This window comes from Elephas maximus, chromosome 21 (assembly GCF_024166365.1).
Source record: "Elephas maximus indicus isolate mEleMax1 chromosome 21, mEleMax1 primary haplotype, whole genome shotgun sequence".
In the NCBI taxonomy this organism is placed as follows: Eukaryota; Metazoa; Chordata; class Mammalia; order Proboscidea; family Elephantidae; genus Elephas; species Elephas maximus.
This window is the reverse complement of record NC_064839.1, coordinates 46,514,791-46,537,269: the sequence shown is the minus strand read 5'-3', so window position 1 is coordinate 46,537,269 and position 22,479 is coordinate 46,514,791. Positions and strand designations below refer to the sequence as shown.

The window sequence follows — 22,479 nt, the reverse complement described above, 5'->3', positions numbered from 1 at the left end:
AATCTGAAATTCAGATATTCAACAAATAATTTTTTTTTTTTAGTGTAAGTATATCCTATGCATTATGTGGGATATGTTGTTTTTGTTGCCAGGTGCCATTGAGTCAGTTCCAACTCATAACAACCCTGTGTACAACAGAACAAAACACTGCTCGGTCCTGCACCACCCCTACAGTCATTGCTATGCTTGAGCCCCATTGTTGCAGCCACTGTGTCAGTTCATCTTATTGAGGGTCTACCTCTCTTTCTCTGACCCTCTACCAATCATGATGTCCTTCTCCAGGGACTGGTCCCTCCTGATAAGATGTCCAAAGTAAGTGAGATGAAGTCTCACCATCCTTGCTTCTAAGAAGCATTGTGGCTGTACTTCTACCAAGACAGATTTGTTCATTCTTCTGACAGTTCATGGTACATTCAATATTCTTCACCAGAACCATAATTCAAAGACATCAATTCTTCTTCAGTCATCCTTATTCATTGTCTAGTTTTCACATGCATATGAGGCGACTGACAATAACATGGTTTGGGTCAGGCACAATTAATCCTCAAAGTGACATCTTTGCTTTTTAACACTTTTAAGAGATCTTTTGCAGCAGATTTGCCCAATGTGATACGTTGTTTGATTTCTTCAAGTCCTTCACACAGTGCTTTATGTCCTCTTCACTTTCAGATGTAGGATATACTTACACTAAAAAGTTATTTGGGTATCTGAAATTTAAATTTTAGTTGGGCACCCTGTATTTTGTCTGCAATTCTAGCCCTGCCAGAATTTGGGATGCCTTTTTTTTTTGTTCTCTAGCTAGTTCAGTCTTTTGATCGCAGTGAGATTGACTTTTAATAAATGCAGTATTTGGTAATACCCATGTATTATACACAGCTCTTCCACCTCTGCCCTGATGGTAGGGATCTTTGTCTGAGCTGTATGGCTCAGCAATGTGGCGAGGATGTTGGGGCTCCCTGGGCAGCTGTGCACTTGCAGACCCAGTGGGGTAGGGAGCGTTCCCTTGGCTGTTGTTGCCTTTGAGGCAGAAGTTGAGATCCTGGGGGTGACATCCAATCCCAGTAGTCAGTGTCCCTCTGGGGACAGTGAAGGATAGTTATTTCCCCATCCTTTATATAAAAGCAAAACCAGTTGCCACTGAGTCGGCTCTGACTCATGGCAACTCCATGTGTGTCAGAGTGGAACTGGGCTCCCTGTTGTTGTTGTTAGTTGCTGTCGATTCTATTCTGACTCATGGCGACCACAGTCTGTGTGCGACTGCAAACCTAAACATTGGTGGTTCAAACCCATCCAACAGTACCACGGAAGGAAGGCCTGAAGATCTTCTATTAAGATTAAAGCCAAGAAAGCCCTATGGAGCAGTTCTACTCTGTAACACGTGGGGTCTCCATGACTGTGCCCCACAAGGGTCAGAAGAAGACTGCTGTGTGCTCCTCACCACCAACCTTGGAGGGCACAGAAACATTTCCCAGAGAATGTTCTGTGGATTTCCCAGCAAAGTGCCATGAGTGAAGGGCACTGTCGTTAAGTGAGTTTGGGCCGTGCTGCAAGCTCTGCCCCTCCTTGTGGAAGATTTCCAGGTATAATAACATATTTAAGGTCTTAGAAGCCTCTTGGGAAAGAACTTGGTTCAGAATCTAGCGGTGCTGAAACATATTTTGGCCATAAACCCTCCCTCACCCCCATAACCTACTGACAGCCATTGCAGTTCTCTTGGAATGTACTCTTGGCAGGGCTGATGACCTCCATGGTCTGGGCATGCCCACGCGGCCACACGCAGAAAAAAACCAAACCCAGTCCCGTTGAATTGATTCCGACTCATAGACAGCATCCCCAAAACGGTAGTCCCACCCTGTCATCCTCACCTCAAGGAAAACATGCCATATACACGGCCTGGTCCACTGTGCATACTCTATAGATGCTGAATGAATTAGCAGATGTGGAAAGAGCCTGGGCAATTCATTCGGCAGGAACCACTATTCAGGACCCAAGCAAAGCTGTGTGCCCCATCTTGAAAGAGAGGCATAGGTGAAGTGTCAGCTTGTTCAAGCATGGGTACACAGAAAAGCCCTGTGGTCTAGCGGTTAACAGCGTGGGGTCTGGGAGCAAGCTCGCTGAGCTCGAGCCCCGCTTCTGTCTCCGACGAGTGGTGCAGACTTATGCCCGTCACTGATCTCACCAAGCTGTCAGTTCACCTGGAAAATGGGATAGTAAAAATGGTGGTACTGGCCTTGCTGGCAGGTTGCTAGAATGAAGGGTAATCAGATAATTCACATGAAATGATTGTACTGTTCCTGTAACATAATAAGCTCCTAGAATAACCAGAACAGTTGTCGTTAAGTCATCCCCAACTCACAGCTACCCCATGTGGGTCATAGAACTGTTCTCTGTAGGGTTTTCAGTGGCTGATTTTTCAGAAATAAATCGCCAGGCCTTTCTTCCCAGGTGCCTCTGGATGGACTCAAACCTCCAACCTTTCAGTTAGCAGCCAAACCCATTAACTGTTTGCACAACTCAGGGACGCCAAGCTCTTAGAACAGGTGTAAAGAATTATTGCTGCTGCTGCTGCTGTTGTTTTTGCTATTACTGTTAGCTTCTAGCCACATGTTCGTGCTCAGTCTGGGTCCGGAGCACCCCTGGGAGGAGGGTCCCAGGATGACTGTCATTGTGTGTATCTGGTACTGACAGGCCCCAGGCCAGCTGATTTACTTCTAAACTTTGGCAGTGGGAGGGGTAAACAGCATGGGTGACTAGGTCTCAAAAGAAATACCAGTGGCTGCAGATGAAGTCAGACATCCCTGTGTGCAGAAGTTTGCTCCCAAGTGTCCTTTGGGCAAAGAGTGGCTCAGAGACCACTTTGAGAATTGAATGATAGCCCTGCTAGCCCTCCCTGGCAGACACACTCATCATAACAACAGCAGCAGGCACCGAGCACCCCTGGCGTCCACACTGTGCTGAGTGCCGTGTGCGGACTGTCCGGTCTCATTCTCACTCTCACCCTCACCCAGCCCTGTGTTGGGGGCATCACTGGCTTCCCTGTTTCACAGAGGAAGAAAATGAGGCTCCCAAGGCTGGATAACCTGTCCCAGGTCACACCACTTGTTAGAGGCAGAGTTGAACTTGATCTCTGGTCTCTCAGACTCAGAAGCTCTTGTTCTTTCTGCCACATCAGAAGAGCCGAGAGCTTGGTCAGGCAGAAGCCATAGGGCTCCAGTTGAGCAGAGGAAGCTGCGAGGGATGGGTCAGCACGATGGCCTTTGACGCTGCTGGGGAAGGTGGTGAGCAGCCTTCCAAGCCCAGCCGCACATCTGAGGCAGGATCAGATAGCTGAGCCACAGAGGCTGTAATGCAATATCCTGTTTGCAGTTTGGCTTCTGCGTTCACTGGGGCTGTGTGATAAAATCTGTTGCTGGAGATGAGAAAGAAAGAATGGGGAGGTGGTCTCTGTGTCATATCTCTATATGAAGGAAATGAAATGCGGAGGTTGGTCCCCTTAGCTCACTTTGGAGGTCCCTGGAGCCCCTGCACAGAGCTCACATTGGAAACCAGAGTGAAGTGCTCTGAGTCTGGAAGGGGTCAGCTCGTGGAGGTTGTGAGAGCTGAAGTCGGCCCTCAGAGGGCTGTTGTGTAGATGATGGAGCAGAGTTAAAGGGAGTACCAGGCCCACACAAGGAGGCTGTCTTGATGGTATGGACCCCCTTTTATAGCAAATGTCAAACAGAGGTGGGTCGATGTGTCCTCAGGATGTTACGGAGAGAATCCTGCATTGAGTGGAAGATTTGACTCAATGACTCTTAATGTCCTTCCCAATTCTGAGATCCAAGATCCTGGAATTATATGAAGGTGCTCAGGAATGTCTGCCAAAAAATTACATAAACCCTGTAGGCCTAAGGACCCTGAAAAGGAGTGCCATGTCTCCTGCAGACTCCAAAGAGGCATTTGATTAAAAAAAAAAAAAACAAACAAAAACCCAAACCCATTGCTGTCAAGTTGATTCCGACTCATGGCAACTGTACAAGACAGAGTAGAACTGCCCCCTAGGGTTTCCAGGGAGCGGCTGGTGGATTAGAACCGTTGACCTTTGGGTTAGCAGCTGAGCTCTTAACCACTGCGCCACCAGGTCTCTATTTGATAAAAAGCACCTGCTAAAACCAGGGACTTAAGGTATGAGGTTAGGAAGGCAAGCCAGGAAATGGGTCACTGGAAAACCAGAAATCATAGAGTCATGGTGCCAGAGCTCCCTCTTTGTAGTTCCATCTTTTTGGGGTCAGCCGCAGTGTGCCCAGCAGTGACTGAGATAACTCCATGATTGACTCACTGTCCAACTGTCATGTGGGAGTGAGGCAATAGGATGCCTCAATCCTGAGTCAAAGGTGCATACTTTTATGGTGACTTTTATAGGTTATAAGATAACCTCTAGGTAGGTTGCTGTCATCAAGTCAGCTCTGACTCATGGTGACCTTATGTACAAGAGAACAAAGCATTGCCTTGTCCTACATCATCCTCACAATTACTGGCATGTTTGAGTTGAGTCCATTTTTGTGGGTGTTGTGCCAGTCCATCTCACCGAGGGTCTCCCTTGTCCTCGCTGGCCTCTGTTTGACCCAACATGATGTCCTTCTCCAAGTGGTTGATCTCTCCTGATGATGTGTCCAAAGCAAATGAGTGGAACAATGTTCTGTTGTGATCTATAAGGTTTTCCTTGGCTAATTTTTGGAAGCAGATTGCCAGGCCTTTCTTCCTAGCCTGTCTTAGTCTGGAAGTTCTGCTGAAACCTGTCTACCATAAGTGACCCTGCTGATATTTGAAATATTGGTGGCATAGCTTCCAGCATCATAGCACATGCAAGCCACCACAGTATGACAAACTGACAGATGATTGGTGGGTGATAACTCTCTACCCCAGCAGGATATTAAACAGTTTTCTCACAGCTGAACCCTATCCCAGCATATTGCCATGATACCCACATGTTTTGATGGCGAGTTGGGGGAACAGTATCAATTGAGAAGAGAGAAATCGATTGACATTTGTATTAAGTATTAGCTGGTGTAACAAATATATTTGTTACATCAAATATATTTGTTACACCAGCTAATACTTAATACAAATGTCAATCTGATTTATCTCTTCTCAGTTGATATATATATATGTATAAAAAAAAATTTTTTTTATGTATAATAGGTATATATATATATATATAATGGCTCAATTGTGATAGAAATTTACTACTTGCAAATGTAAAGCCTAACACAGATGTTACTCATCAGCCCATGGCTGTCCTCCAAGTGGTGATTCAGGAGCCCAAACTCCTTCCCTGTTGAATCTCAGCAAATGTCTCCCAGAATGGCCATGCTCATCAAGATGAAAGGGCCTGGAGATTGCCTGGTAGGAGGTTGTTGTACCCCAGGCCTGGAAGTGGTGCATATCATCTCCATTCACATTCTGTTGGCCTGAACTTGGTAACTTGGCCACAGCCAAGCAGAAAGGACTCTTGTAAATGTGTCTGAACAGTATACCCAGAAAGAAGGAATGAAAAAAGATGTGGTAAATAGCTAGTCAGTCCTTGCTCATGCATTTGCTGTCTTTGCTCTTGTTCTGGGAGACTCACCCTTCTATTCAACAGCTACTTATTGAGCGCAAATTCCAATATTTATGGAGGCCAAACAGTGTGCAAGGCAGGGAGAAGAACTAAAACAACTAGGAGCTAAACAGGGAGACCCAAAACTCATTGCCATCAAGTTGATTTTGACTCATAGTGACCCTACAGAACGAAGTAGAATTGCCCCATAGGGTTTCCAAGGCTGTAATCTTTATGAAAGCACACTGGCACATCTTTCTCCCATGGAAGGGCTGGTGGGTTCAAACCACCTACCTTCTAATTAACATCCGAGTGCTTTAACCACTGCACCACCAGGGAGAAGAAATAAAAAAACAAGTAAGCAAGCGTTAGTTAGGATAATTGCAAACAGTGCTTTCTAAGAGCTGTCAGAGGCCCATGTGGCTTGAGCACAGTGAGCTGGGGGGAAAGTGGCCTGAGATGAGCCTGGAGAGGTGAGCAGAGGCTGACCAGGGTCATGGCCAGGAGTTGGACTTTATTCTTTACTTGTGAGTTTCCAACCATCCATCTGAGAATAATGAAAGATTCAGGCTTTACTAGACATGTTGGATCTTTCCTCCATGTCCAGATGAATATTAAAATTTTATAGATCTTATCTAGCAACTCAGGGAAAGGCAAAAAGCATTCTAAGGCAAAGGAAATAGAGGTCATAACGGGTAAGGATGCCTCCTGTGATGTTGTTCAGTGCAGAGTGGCAGGGGGATGAAATATTGCCTAATCCCATAGCTGTGATTCCAGATGCCTGATGCCTGCGGTGGAGCCCAGCATCCTTCCCCAATTTTAATTAGTGGTACCCTAGCACATGGACCTCAGTCAGGATGCTAGAGCCCCTCTTGATGAGTCCCTTTAAATAATTCAGAATCAGGTCCAGGATTGAAAGAAATCTTCAGTGTCATCTATCCCAACCTGCTCATACCACCTGAAGCTTGAATTTCCTCTACAGCATCACCAAAAGTGATCATCTCACCTAAATTTTAATGCTTCCCATAATGTGGAAGTCATACCTCCCAAATCTACCCAATTCCATTTTAGGGTGGTGCCATTAGATCACTCTTTTTATGGTTGAATGGAAATGTGTCTTCACGTGACACCTTCCTTTTGGTTTTATATGTCCCCCTTAACATTCGGGTTGTTGTTGTTAAGATATATACAGTTCTGTCAAAAGCTAAGGTGTCCACGTAATTTATTGTCCAAGCCATGACTTTTGAGAGTGGAAGGAGATGATAACTGGGTGTGTTACTAGGACTGTGGGCATGGACCAGGACTGTCTGGGCAAACTGGGACATGTGGTCTCCCCATCAATATCCCTTATAAAACCTGGCACCAACAACTGAGTGTGCTGAGCCTGTTACTGTAGTCCGGTGGCTTTGTATCCAGGAGGGCGAGGGCTCTGGTCTGAAGGCTGCCTTTCAGCACCTGGGGAAGCTGATTTCAGCCTCCATGGAATCTCCGGTTTCAAATGGGTCTCAGCAAGCTGTGACTATCTGTTAAGGGGGGTTTTGTCTTTCTTCTCAGGGACTTCGTGAAGGCCTTTATCCAGTTTAAGAAGCCCATCGTGGTGGCCATCAATGGGCCTGCTCTGGGCCTGGGCGCCTCCATCCTGCCCCTCTGCGACATTGTGTGGGCCAGCGAGAAGGCCTGGTTTCAGACTCCCTACGCCACCATCCGCCTCACACCTGCTGGCTGCTCCTCATACACCTTCCCTCAGATCTTGGGTGTTGCGCTGGTAAGCCTCCTTGTTGTCCGGCAGCTGGTTTCTCAGTGATGGGTGGATTTGGGTCAGAAGAAGATGCTCTGAAATGGAATTAGGTGGATTTGGGAGGTATACCTTTTACATTATGGGAGGCATTCAGATTTAGGTGAGATGATCACTTTTGATAATATAGAGAGAATTCAAGCTTCAAATGATGGGGGCAGGTTGGAATTGATGACATTTAAGATTTCTGATTCTGAATTATGTAAAAGGACTCATCAAGGGGGGCTCTAGGATGCTGACTGGGGTCCATTTGTTAGGGTGTCACTGATAGAATTGGGATTAAGACATGGCTTTGTATTTGGCTTGAAACCTGGGATCCTCTCAGCCTGTGGAAGCTGCTGCTCCATCTGAGCTCCCTCAGCCTCCCCAGTGGAATCTGGATGGAAATGTGGCTGATCTCAGAGCCTTCAGGCTGTCAGTGTCAGATGCAAATAGAAAAGCCAGGAGCAGGCAGTGGCTGAGGACTGAGAAGATGATGATGAAATTCATTTACTGAACACATATATGTGCCAGACATTTAACTAAGTACTTTGCATGCATTATCTTATTTAATCCTCACAATGACTCAGTAAGGTAGCGTATTAGGGTAGGCTTCCTGCTGTAACAAACAGCCCCATAATTTCAGTGGTTTAATGCAACAAAAATTTCTGTCTCATTCTGTAGTCCAGTGTAGGTGTGTTTGGTGAACAGCCTGGCACACTGGCTAGGGACCCAGGCACCTTCCATCACCTACGTGTCCAGCTAGTGGGTGAGAAGAGAGAGCACAGACTGTCACCTGGGATGGGCCAGACCTGTAGGGGGCAAGTTCACTTCTGCTCACATCTCATTGGCCAAGACACAGTCACATGGCCATACCTACCTGCAAGGGAGCCTGGGAAATGTAGTCTAGCTGTGTCCAGGAAGAAGAGGGAAGGGATTTTGATGATCTCAAAGCAGGGCCACAGCATGGCTTCCTCCATTTCCATTGTTGCCCAGAGGTATTGTGAATTTTTCTTTATTTGAAAAGGACTCTAGGATTCTTCTTTTTACTTTTCAGTTTTGTTGGAAGGTAAACACCTTTATAACATTACTCTGATTTTCTTAAGGCAACCCACAAATGTTCTGTTCTTAGTGCAGTGAACCTTTGTGTCTACCCAGTTAAGCAGTTACTCTTGATTTCCTTTGGGGAAGACAGAGGTTTTGATAATTTTTTATTTTCTTTCTTCTCTGCCTAAGCTTTTCCATTCTTTCATTGTTTTCATCAGAGGACCTGCAAACCCTCTTTTTTCATCTCTCAGGTCTTGCTTTTGTTAAAAAAATTAGAGAGATTCCTTAACAATATCCCTTCTCCTTCCTTAATATTCTTCATTACTTCTTTTTGAAAGTGACACCACCAAGAAATTATATAAATAATGAGCCTTCCTTGCACATTCAGTGCATACCAAGCCCTGTTCTGAGCACTGTCGTGTTTAATCATCGTGACATCATGCCTGCTGGTCTGGGGAGAGACTCAAGTCTTTGTGGGTTAAGTGACTTGCCCAAGTCACACATTTAGTGACTAATGAAACTGTGTTTATGTTCTACATTTTCTGAGCTCCAGAGTAGACTGTTCGTTTAATTGGTCATTACTAGTGATACCCCCTTCCTCAAGGACTCACCTTTTTACTAAATCCTGGGGCTTCTGGATAACACTTTATGTTCTTCCTTCAAAGAGGGCTCTGGGGGGATACCGTGTCTGAGAGGTGGCTGGAAAATCTGTCAGTTGCCTTTCTGAATGAAAAAGACCTCACCCTGTTCCTAGCACCCACAAAGGAGTAGATAAGGGTGGATCTGAATCAGAATTCATCAAATATGGCCAAGTGCCAGCCAGCTGGAGCCTCATAGTTTCCTTTAAGGGCTTGGAAGACGTCATTCTATTCTCAGTGGTCTCTGATGTGGAAGTGCCGGAACTGTCCTCTTTTGTGTTTCCTTAGGATTTTGTGCTACTTGGATTTTTTTTTTTCGATTTCTTTACTTTTCTGCATGTAACCTGCCTCTCACATGACGTAGCTGGTCATTGATTTTCATCTCCTTATTCCTTTCAGAAGTTCTTGCATATTTTCTTAGAGGTTTCCCTTCAGAGTAGAATGACAAGCATTCCGAAGTTCTCGCGTATGCCTGCCCCGAGAACGCACAACTATGGCTGTTGTTTGTTTGAGCAAGACACTATTGTGGAAGTCAAAGAAGCTTATCTAAAATCAATTTTTCATCATCCTATGAAAGCTCTTCCCTATAAGAAGCGGAGTGGGCAGCATGGTGCCTCCAGTGCCTTCAAAGCATGGAGCCCACATGTGTGGGTAAGTGGCCTCTGTTGGTATTAAAGAACAAACCGGAGGCAGAACCAACATGGCATCCTAAACAGACACATCATGCTATCCCTGTGCAGCAAAGACCTGAAAAAGTAGTAAAACAGATAGAAACATCAATCGTGGAATCCTAAGGGTTAAATGAAGGGATAAAGAACTAGATCAAACACCTAATGGAAGAAACTAAAAGAAAACAGAGAATGAGGAGAGATATGGAGTGGAGGTCCCCTGCTAGCTAACATGATACATCTTTGTCATCTTGGAGCACAGGCAGCAGCAACCCCAGGACGGGGAGTATAGAAAGACAACTTCACAGAGCTCCAAACAGGAGACAGAGCACCTGGTAACCAGAGGAACATGCATTCTCACCCTTCATCCTTCTGCCCATATGCCATCCTCACCCCTATAATGGGCCGTGCCGCGCTGTGTGGCTAGAGGGCTACGGGTCTGCTGTCACTCTGGGTCCGCCCCACTCCCACCCACTGGCTCCTGCCAGGCCATTTTTTTCCCTTTCTTTTCTTTCTCCCTCCCACCTAGCCCCATACTCCACCCTCACCATTTCTGCATGGGCCATGTCATGCCATTCAGCTGGAGAGCTACTGGCCCACCGTCACCCCGTGTCTGCCCTGCCCCCACCCACCAGTACCTGCCATGCCATTTTTTTCCTTTTCTCTTTCTTCTTTTTTTTTGTCTCTCACATCTAGCCCTGTATGCTACTTGTACCACTTCCCACTGGTTCATACTGTACTGCTGCAGGTAGAGAACTACTGGCATGCTACCACCCCAGGTCCTTCCACCCACTGTCCTTACCTGCTGGCTCCCCTTTCTTTTTTTCTTCTTTCTCTCTCTTTTCTTCTCCCATCCATCTCCATATGCCACCCCCCTTCCCACTGGCCCTTGCAGTGCTGCCACAGCCACTGCACTGGGCCTGCACTGCCCCTTTCCTCCCAGCTCTCAACCATCTGCTGAATGATGGGAAGCAAGCCCATACCACTCCCCGTCTGACACTCCTGCATATGTGTCAAGGGGCTGTGAATGTTCTCACACCACTGAACCAACACCAGCCTATCCTCAGCCACCTCGCCAAACCAGTGTGCAATGCAGCAGGTTAGCCTTGCCTGCTGCTGCCTGCCCACCTGGACAAGGTGGTGAGAGCTAGTATGCCCACGGATGAGCAAGCAGCAAAGCATGCTAGGCTCACTTGCCCTGACATATCAAAACAAAGCAAAGAAGCAGGATGAAACAAATGAACATACAACCAATAAATAAAGAAAATAGTACCTTAATGTCTCTGAGACACCAGACAATATAAAAATGTTATTTAAAAAAAAAAAGGACAACATGGCTCCAGCAAGTGACCAAAATAATCAGATAACCTTCTGGTAGAGGAAAAGGCAGTGGAACTACTTGATAGGGAATTCAAAAGACTAATATTTAGGGCTCTCCAAGCGATTAGAAAAGAGATCAAGAAAAGCACAGACAAAACCAAGGAAAAAACAGACAAAATCATGGAAGACACAGACAAAATCAATGAAAACATAGCCCAAATCAAGGAAAACACAGACAAAACAGTAGAAGACTTCAGGAAAATAATACAAGAACAAAACATCAAGATAATTACAAATCATACAAAAACAGCAATTAGAAATCCAAGAAATAAACAATAAAATTTCAGAAATGGACAACTCAGTAGATTTTAGGAGCAAATTTGAAACAATGGCAGATAGAACCAGCGAGATGGAAGACATATCCAGGGATGCCACTTTGAGGAAAACTCAGAAAAGAATGAAGAAAACCTAAAAATTATGGGGGACACAATCAAGAGCAAAAATTTGCACGGGATAGGACTTGCAGAACAGGGGGAGAAAATGGAAATCACAAAGAAGATTATTGAAGATTTGCTGGCAGAAAAGTTCCCAAATATCATGGCAGACAAAAACTTGACCGTCCAGGAAGCTCAATGAACCCATATTGGATAGACCCCAAAAGAAAGTCATAAACATATATAACCATACTTGCCAAAACCAAAAACAAAGAAAGACTCCTGACAGCAGCTCGAGAAAAACTAAAAGTCACAAAGGGGGAACAAGACTAAGCAACTGATTACTTGATGGAAACTGCAGGCAAGAAGACAATTGAATGATACATATAAAACTTTGAAATTAAAAAAAAAACAAAACTGCCAACTCTCTCAAATACGATGATGAAATTAGGACATTTCCAGATAAACAGAATTAAGAGAATTTGTTAAAAAAAAAAAAAATTATTTAAAACAAAATACCAAACCCATTGCTGTCAAGCTGACTATGACTCATAGCAACCCTATAGGACAGAGTAGAACTGCTCCATAGGGTTTCAAAGGAGCAGCTGGTGGATTTGAACTGCCAGCCTTTTGGTTAGCAGTCGAGCTCTTAACCACTGCACCATCAGGACCCCAAACTTATAAAAAACATTAAAGGAAGTCCTTCAGTTAGAGAACAAGGAACATTATACAACAACCAGAATCTAGGACACAGGACAGCATCAACCATTTACCAACACAGGTAAAGAACTCTCAATAATAAAGCAAAGCTAAAAGTCTTAAAATAGGAAAACAGAAACGTCAGTCTGTAAATGATGACAACGTCAAAACAATAAAAGGTGAAATAAACAGTGTAAGTATAGAACTTTAAATGGAGAGGAAGTCAAGGCAATATCAATTATTAAAGACTTAAGACCAAGACTTCCTTAAACTTAGGAAGTTAAGGGTAAATTTCAAGGTAACCACAAGAAATTTAACAAACCTCCTCATTAGAATAACAAGGAAGAAAAACATGAAGTCTCAGTAAACACAACATCTATAATAACGAAAGAAAAGAATCCATAAACAAAAGGAGCTCAGCACAGGAAAGTAAGAGGAACAAAGAAAATGTCAGCACGACAAAAAAAAGCACAACAGTATGACAGGAATAAACTCATACCTATTGATAATTACATTGAATGTAAATGGCTTAAATGGCATGAAAACAGAGAGAGGCAGAATGGCTAAAAAAGCATGACCCATCAATATGCTGTCTATAAGATACACATCTTAGACACAGAGACATAAAAAATATATTAAAAACCAAAGGAAAAAAATGTATCAAGGAAAAAGTAACCAAAAATGGGAAGGAGTGGCAATACTAATCTCAGATAAAATAGACTTAAATCAAAATCAACCATGAAAGACAAGGAAGAACATTATATAATGATTAAAGGGATAATCTACCAAGAAGACATAACCTTAATAAATATCTACGCACCCAACGACAGGACTCCAAAATACATAAAACAAACTCTAAGAGCACTGAAAAAAGAAATAGTTTCACAATAATAGTAGGAGACTTCAACACACCACTCTCAGTAAAGGACAGACCATCTAGAAAGACACTCAACAAAGATACAGATCTAAAGGCCACAGTCAACCAACTTGACCTGATAGACATATCTAGAACACTCCACCCAACAGCAGCAAAGTATACATTCTTTTCTAGTGCACATGGAGCATTCTCTAGAATAGACCATATCTTAGGCCACAAAGCAACCCTCAACAAAATAAAAAACACTGAAATAATACAAAGCATTCTCTCTGATCAAAACGCCATAAAAGTAGAAATCAATAATAGGAAGAGCAAGGAAAGAAAATCAAATACATGGAAACTAAATAATAACTTGCTTAAAAACAACTGGGTAATAGAAGAAATCAAAGAGGGAATCAAAAAATTGCTAAACTCAAATGAGAATAAGAACACATCATAGCAAAACCTATGGGACACAGCAAAGGTAGTGCTCAGAGGTCAATTTATAGCAATAGATGCACACATCAAAAAAGAAGAAAGAAACAAAATCAAAACATTAGCTATACAACTCAAACAAATAAAGAACAGCAAAAGAAGCCCACAGCCACCAGAAGAAAGGAAATAATAAAGATTAGAGCAGAAATAAATGACATAGGGAACAGAAAAACAATAGAAAGAATCAACAAGTTCGAAAGTGGTTTCTTTGAAAAGATCAACAAAATCAACAAACCACTGGCCAAACTGACAAAAGAAACACAGGAGAGGAAGCAATTAACACACATAAGAAATGAGATGGGGGACATTACAACAGATCCAACTGAAATAAAAAGAATCATAACAGAATACTATGAAAAATTGAACTTCAACAAAATTGAGAACCTAGAGGAAATGGATAAATTTCTAGAAACACACTATCTACCTAGACTAACACAAACTGAGGTACAAAATCTGAGAAGACCCGTAATAAGAGAAGAAATTGAAGACATAATAAAAAAATTCCCAGCAACAACAACAGAAAAAAGCCTGGCCCTGACAGTTTCAGCGGAGAATTCTACCAAACGTTAGAAAACAGCTCACACCAGTACTACTGAAACTATTTCAGAACATAGAAGAGGAAGGAATACTCCCAAATTCATTTTATGAAGCCAGTGGAAAGAACCCTAACAGCAAAGACGGGCAAAGACACCACAAAAAAGAAAATTACAGACCAGTATCTCTCATGAATATAGATGCAAAAATTCTCAACAAAATTCTAGGCAGTAGAATTCAGCATCCTATCAAAAAAATAATACACCATGACCAAGTGGGATTCATACCAGGTATGCAAGGTTTGTCTGGCATTAGAAAATCAGTCAATGCAATCCACCACATGAATAGAACAACAACAAAAAAATCACATGATCTCAACTGATGCAGATAAGGCATTTGATAAAGTCCCAATACCCATTCCTGATAAAAACTCTCAATAAAATAGGAAATTCCTCAACATAATAAAGGGCATCTATACAAAACCTATACAAAACCAACAGCCAACATCATTCTCAATGGAGAGAGGCTGAAAACATTCTGCCAGAGAACAAGAACAAGACAAGGATGTCTTCTATCACCACTCCTATTTAGCATTGTGCTGGAAGTCCTAACTAGAGCAATATGGCAAGAAAAAGAAATAAAGGGCATGCAAATTGGTAAGGAAGAAGTACAGCTGTCCCTATTGGTAGATGACATGATCCTATACTTACCGAACTCCAAAGATTTCACAAGAAAGGTACTGGTGCTAATAGAAAGATTTGGTAGAGCAGCAAGTCTTAAGATCAACATAGAAAATTCAGCTGGATTCCTATACACCAACAAAGAATTTTGAAAAGGAAATCAGGAAAACAATAGCATTTATAATAGCCCCTAAAAAGATAAAATAATTAGGAATAAATCTAACCAGGGATGTAAAAGACCTATACAAAGAAAACTACAAAATACTATTGCAAGAAACCAAAAGAGATCTAGATAAATGGAAAAACATAAAAGAAAAGAAAAACATACCATGCTCATGGATAGGGAGACTCAACATTGTGAAAATGCTAGTCCTACCCAAAACGATCTACAGATATAATGCAGTCCTAATCCAAATACCAACAGCATTCTCCAACAAGATGGAAAAGCCAATCACAAGCTTTTATGGAAAGGAAAGAGGCCCTGGACAAGCAAAGCATTATTGAAGAAAAAGAACAAAGTAAGAGGCCTCACACTACCTGATCTCAGAACCTACTGTACAGCCACAGCAGTCAAAACAGCCTGGTACTGGTACAACAGACACATAGACCAGATAGAACAGAATCAAGAACCCAGACGTAAATCCATGCACCTAAGGACAGCTGATCTTTGACAAAGGACTAAAATCCATTAAATGGGGGAAAAGATAAGTGTTTTTAACAAATGGAGCTGGTAAAACTGGATGTCCATCTGTAAATAATAATAAAAAAAAGGACCCATACCTCACACCATACACAAAAACAAACACAAAATGGATCAAAGACGTAAATATAAAACCTAAAACAATAAAAATCATGTAAGAAAAAATAGAGATATCACTAGGGGCCTCAGTACATGGCATATATTCAGTACAAACCATAACTAACAATTAACAAACATGAAAAGATAAACTAGATAACTGGGAGCTCCTGAAAATTAAACACTTACCCTCATCAAAAGACTTCACCAAAAGAGTGAAAAGAGAACCTACAGACTGGGAAAAAAATTTTGGCTACGACATATCTGACAAGGGTTTAATCTCTGAAATCTATAGAACACTTCAACAGATCATTAACAATAAGACTAATAATCCAGTTAAAAAGTGGGCAAAATATGTGAACAGACACTTCACCAAAGAAGACATTCAAACGGCTAACAGATACATGAGGAAATGCTCCTGATCATTAATCATTAGAGAAATGCAAATCAAAACTACAATGAGATACCATCTCACTTTGAAATTTCTGGTGCGCGCGCACACACACACACACCAAAATAACAAATTCTGGACAGGTTGGAGGGAGATTGGAACTCTTATGCATTGCTGGTGGGAATGTAAAATGGTACAACCACTACAGAAAATGATATGGTGCCTCCTTAAAAAACTGGAAATATAAATACCATATAATCCAGCAGTCTTCAGAGTATATTCTAGAGAGACAAGAACCGTCACATGAATAGACATATGCATGCCCATATTCATTGTAGCATTATTCACAATAGCAAAAAGATGGAAACAGTCTAGGTGTCCATCAACAGATTAATGGATGGTACATATGACACATACGCACAATGGCCCCCACGTGTCTGTCAGTTTGTCCTGCCGTGGAGGTCCAAGCTACACTGAAGGCACTGGCAAAAAACAAGCCTCCAGGGATTGACAGAATACCAATTGAGATGTTTCAGCAAACAGATGCAGAGCTGGAAGTGCTCACTTGCCTATGCCAAGCAATTTGAAAGACAGTTACCTGGCCAACCGACTAGAAGAGATCCATATTTATGCCTATTCCAAAGAAAGCTGATCAAATTGAATGCAGAAATTATCAAACAATATCATTAATATCACACACAAGTAAAATTTTCTGAAGGTCATTCAAAAGCAGTTGCAGCAGTACATCAACAGGGAATTGCCAGAAATTCAAGGTGGATTCAGAAGAGGACATGGAACAAGGGATATCATTGCTGATGTCAGATGGATCCTGGCTAAAAGAATACCAGAAAGATGTTGTGATGGTTAAGGTTATATGTCAGCTTGGCTGGGCCATAATTATTAGTGTTTATATGTGATCACTCCCATGATGGGATCTGCTGTGAGTAGCCAATCAGTTGAAAGGGAGTTTCCTTGGGGGTGTGGTCTACATCTGAATATAAGCAGATACTCTGGCATTTTGTGTGCTCTGGATCCTGTGGCTGCCTCTGTTCGTCTGACCTCTGATTCTTGGGACTTGAGCTATTAGCTTATCTTGGGATTTGTCCATCTTCACAGCCTGTGAGCAGGAGCCCTGCTCTCCAACCTGCCGATCTTGGGTTCACCAGCCCCTGCAGCTGCATGAATTGGGAGAAGCCTCTGTCCAGATCCACAGACTTGGGACATTCCATCTTCTACAATCACGAGAGCTGTTTCCTTGATGTAAATCTCTCTCTATATAGATTTATATGCTTTACTGGTTTTGCTTCTCTAGAGAACCCAACCTAAGACAGAATTTGGTACCAGGATTGGGGTGCTGTTCTAACAGATACCTAAAATGTGGTAACAGTTTTGAAACTATGAATGGATAGAGGACCAGCAGCGACAGAGAACCAGCAGTAGCAGAACCATAAGACCAGGGCGACATGGTTCTCCATGGAGCCGACCAATGGAGCCAGAGAGCTGAGTGCCTTTGTGCAGGAGGCCTCCTGACGGAGTGGGGCACATCTGGGTAGTTATCAGTGGAGCTAGGCTTGCCGACGCATGGAGCAAGATAGCTGAGTGCCTTTCAGCCAAAGTTTACTGGCAGAGTGGGGTGCCTCCAGGCACTTATTGGTGGAGCTACAGAGCTTTGGAACACTTGTTTCAGCAGGGCGGACGTAGCCAATGAGGCCCAAAGGGCTGAGAGGCCAAGAACCAGGAAGCAGAAGCTGAAGAGACAAGGAACACAGGAAGCCGAGCTGCCTCAGTCTCAAAAGGTACGGCCAGGACCTCTGGAATTTCAAAGGGTGGAGCCATGGCCTCTGGTGTTTTCTAAGGATGGAGTCACCACTCAGATGGACTAGGAGAAAGGTGCGCCTAAAGTTGAGAGAGCAGAGCTACCATCCCAGTGGGCGTGGAAGGTGGAGCTGAAGCCCGAGACCAAGGGCCCTCCACTTAGAATCTGGATAGTGTGGCCACTAACTAGAGTCTGGAGGGTTGGGCCATTGTGTAAATTGTCTCAGAGAACAGAGTATCATTTGCAAAGCCTTGAGGGCTAATGTAATGTGTTCTACTGGCTTGCTTGATGCCTGTTATCCCTTCTTTATCTCCAGTTTCTTCCATTTGTAATGGAAATGTCCAGCGGGTACCTGTTCTGCCGTTGTACTTTAGAAGCGGGTAACTTGTATTTTAGATTTCACAGATGAAGAGGAAGTTTTGGATTTTGGACTTGGAGTTGATTTAAGACTTTTGTTATGATATGACGGGGTGTATACATTTTACATGTGGTAAGGACATGAATTTGGGGGGCCCAAAGGTGGAATGTCATGGATTGAATTGTGTCCCCTAAAAATATCTGTCACGTTGGCTAGGTCATGATTCCCAGTATTGTATGATTGTCTACCATTTTGTCATCTGATGTGATTTCCCTGTGTGTTGTAAATCCTATCGCTATGATGTAATGAGATGGATTAGTGGCAGTAATATTGATGAGATCTACAAGATTAGATAGTGTCTTAGGCCAGTATCTTTCGAGATATAAAAGCAAGCAGAAAGACGGGGAACTCATATACTAAGAAAGCAGTGCCAGGAGCAGAGTGCATCCTTTAGACCCAAGGATCCTGTGCAGAAAAGCTCCTAGACCAAGGGAAGATTGATGACAGGGACCTTCCTCTCAAGCCAACAGAGAGAGCCCTTCCCCTGAAGGCCTGAATTTGGACTTGTAGCTTACTAGACTGTGGAAGAATAAATTTCTCTTTGTTAAAGCCGTCTACTTGTGGTACTTCTGTTATAGCAGCATTAGATGATGAAGACAGATGTTTACCTGTGTTTTATTGACTGTGCAAAGGCATTCAACTCTGTGGATCATAACAAATTATGGATAACATTGCGAAGAATGGGAATTCCTAAACACTTAATTGTGTTCATGAGGAACCTGTATACAGAGCAAGAGGCATTCATTCAAATATAACAAGGGAATACTACATGGTTTAAAGCCAAGAAGGGTGTTCATCAGGGTTGTATCCTTTCACCATACTTATTTAATCTGTAAGATGGGCAGATAATCTGAGAAGCTGGACTATGTGAAGAAGAACTGGGCATCAGGATTGGAGGAAGACACATTAACAGCCTGCAATGTACAGATGACACAACCTTGCTTGCTGAAAGTGAAGAGGACTTGAAGCACTTACTGATGAAGATCAAAGACTACAGCCTTCAGTATGGGTTACACCTCAACATAAAGAAAACAAAAATCCTCACAACTGGACCAGTAAGCAACATCATGATAATTAGAGAAAAGATTGAAGTTGTCAAATATTTCATTTTATTTGGATCCACAGTTAACACCCATGGAAGCAGCAGTCAGGAGATCAAAAGACGTATTGCATAGGGAGATCTGCTGCAAAAGACCTCTTAAAAGTGTCAAAAAGCAAAGATGTTACCTTGAAGACTAAAGCGCCCCCGATCCAAGCTATGGTGTTTTTAATCGCCTTGTATGCATGTTAAAGCTGAACAATGAATAAGGAAGACCAAAGAAGAATGGATGCCTTTGAATTGTGGTGTTGAAGAATATTGAATATACCACAGACTGCCAGAAGAACGGATAAATCTGTCTTGAAAGAAGTACAACCAGAATGCTCCTTAGAAGCAAGGATGGCGAGACTGTGTCTTACATACTTTGGACATGTTGTCAGGAGGGATCAGTCCCTGGAGGAGGACATCATGCTTGGCAGAGTACAGGGTCAGCAGAAAAGAGAAAGACCCCCAACAAGGTGGATTGACACAGTTCCTGCAACAATGGGCTCAAGCATAACAACGATTGTAAGGATGGCACAGGACCAGGCAGCATTTCGTTCTGTGGTGCATGGGGTCTCTATGAGTCAGAACTGACTCGACGGCACCTAACGACAACAAAATGAATTGACATCTTTGAATTATGGTGTTGGCCAAGTATATTGAATATACCGTGAACTACCAAAAGAATGAACAAATCTGCCTTGGAAGAAGTACAGCCAGAATGCTCCTTAGAAGCAAGGATGGCAAGATTACATCTCACATTCTTTGGACATATTATCAGGAAGGACCAGTTCCTAGAAGACATCATGTTTGGTAAAGCAGAGGATCATCAAAAAAGAGGAAGCCCCTCAACGAGATGGATTGACACAGTAGCTGCAACTATGGGCGCAAACATAACAGCGATTGTGAGGATGGCTCAGGACTGGGTAGTGTTTGGTGCTGTTGTACGTAGTGTGTGAGTCAGAACGGACTTGATGGCACCTAACAACAACAACACACAATGGAATACCACGCAGTGATAAAGAACAATAATGAATCTTCTAACATTCTGACAATATGGATGAATCTGGAGGGCATTATGCTGAGTGAAATAAGTCAATTACAAAAGGACAAATATTGTATGAGACCAGTATTATAAAAACCCAAGAAAAGGTTTATACACAGAAAAAAAAAAAAAAAAGAATCTTTGATGGTTATGAGGGAGGGTGAGGTGGAAGGGGAAATCATGAACCAGATAGTAGGCAATTGTCAATTTGGTGAAAGGAATGACAACACACAATATAGGGGAAGTCACCACAACTGGACCAAGGTAAAACCATAGAACCTTGCTAGACACATTCAAACACCTTGAGGGACAGAGTTACTGGGGCTGAGGCCTGGGGACCATGGTCTCTGGGAACATCGAGGTCAATTGGCATAGCATCATTTATAAAGACAGTATTGTACATTGTACTTTGTGTCTAGCATCTGAGGTCTTAAAAGCTTGAGAGTGGCCATCTAAAATATATTTATTCATCCCATCACTTTCACAGCAAAGGAGAATGAAGAAAACCAAACACACAAGGAAAATATCAGTCCAAAGGACTAATGGACCCCATGAACCACAGGCTTCACCAGCCTGAGTCTAGAACAACTAGATAGTGGCCGCCTACCACCACTGACTGCTCTGACAGGGATCACGATAGAGGGTTCCGGACTTACTGACCTGACACAGACTGGAGCAACTCCAAGGCTGTGGTCCCAGTTCACCCTCCTAACTCAGAACTGAAGCCACTCCCAAATTCCACCTTTTAGCCAAAGATTAGACAGGAGTATAAAGCAAATAACTACACACGTGAAGAATGTATACAATCAAGTATACGAGACCAAATGGGCAACACCTGTGCAAAAGCAAAAACAAGAAGGCAGGAAGGGATAAGAAAACTGAACAGATGAACACAGGGAACCTGAGGTGTAAAGGGAAGGGGGAGAGTGCTGACACATTACAGGGATTGCAACCAATGTCACGAAACAATTTGTGTATAAATTTTTGAATGAGAAACTAATTTGCACTGTAAACTTTCATGTACAATCAAAAAATTAAAACGAAGAAAACCACCATCATCTGTTGTCAAGGACACCATGACCTCCTAGTTAAGCCCAGTGTGCCTGTTCTTAGTCCTTATGTTGTGCATGTGCTCCACTATGATGGAAGCTTCTGGAAACTCCTTCCTTGACCCTCTTGTCCTTTGCCTTCTCTAGCTCTACACATTCCAAGGTCTCCTTGATCATCTGATAATTTTTTCTGTGAGTCTTCTTACAAAGCTTTGTGTGCTTTACTGTTGGCAGGTCTTTTGGATTAAGTTAGAGCTCCTCAGCATAAGTCAAAATTTCTTCATAATACACTCGTTATTTCTGCTTGATTGCTTGCGTCAACATTTGCATCCCAGAAACACCACAGTGCCTGTGACTTCCTGTGCACCCTGTGCACAGTCTTGCTTTGAACCTTCCTCAAGACTGTCCTCCAGGCCCAGATGCCCTCTTTTCTAACCTCCCTTTGCCCTGGTGGCTCCCAAGGCCATTTAAGCTCTGCTCAGGCACTACCTGTTGTCCCAGCCCTGGCAGAGGGAGCTCAGTGCCTTCTCTGTACTCCAGATTCCTGAGTGTGTGTGCCTGTTTGTTTCCTCCACCCTGAAATCCTTGGGGCTGGAGCCCTTTAGGCACTCAGTGTGGCAGGGACTTATTAGGTACTCACTAAAGGTTTGTTGTTTCACTGGTACTGGGAGATTTTGCTTGGCGATGGCTTATCATTTTTGATGCTCTCTGGTGTTTTTTTAATACTTTCCATTCTGCAAACGTGTCCAGTGTGTTTCTTTACATACCAAAACCACCTGGGCACTCAGAGCAAAGGACTGGCCAGGTTGTCCCAGCAAGGTTCAGCAAGCTTGCATTGACAACCTACTGTGTGTCAGACCCTGTGTCAGGCGCTTTCACACATGATAATTTCATTAGATCTCAATATGCTGAAAGGTAGGCATTTGAAAGAAACCAGCTACCATTGAGTTGTCTCCAACTGATGTTGACCTCATGTGTGTCAGAGCAGAACTGTGCTCCGTAGGGTTTATGGTGACTGATTTTTTGAAAGTAGATTTCCAGACCTTTCTTCTGAGGTGTCTCTGGGTGGACTCAAATCCCCAAACTTTTGGATAGCAGCTGACCGCATTAACTGTTGGTACTACCCAGGGACTTCAAGGTAGACATTATTGTCCTCCATT

The 22,479-nt window shown here is 43.0% G+C and overlaps 1 protein-coding gene across 3 annotated transcripts in view; it reads left to right on the top strand.

The window, feature by feature from the left end:
• CDYL2 (chromodomain Y like 2) overlaps positions 1-22,479 on the top strand; it is a 198,625-nt gene that overhangs the window by 163,177 nt on the left and 12,969 nt on the right. For 2 of the 3 annotated variants that reach the window (XM_049863650.1, XM_049863649.1), the window contains one exon: positions 7,133-7,343. In XM_049863650.1, the coding sequence (XP_049719607.1) occupies positions 7,133-7,343 (211 nt within the window). Of the gene's footprint in view, positions 1-7,132; positions 7,344-17,600; positions 20,317-22,479 lie in introns of those variants that run through there. The other variant, XM_049863651.1, reaches the window with a different exon arrangement.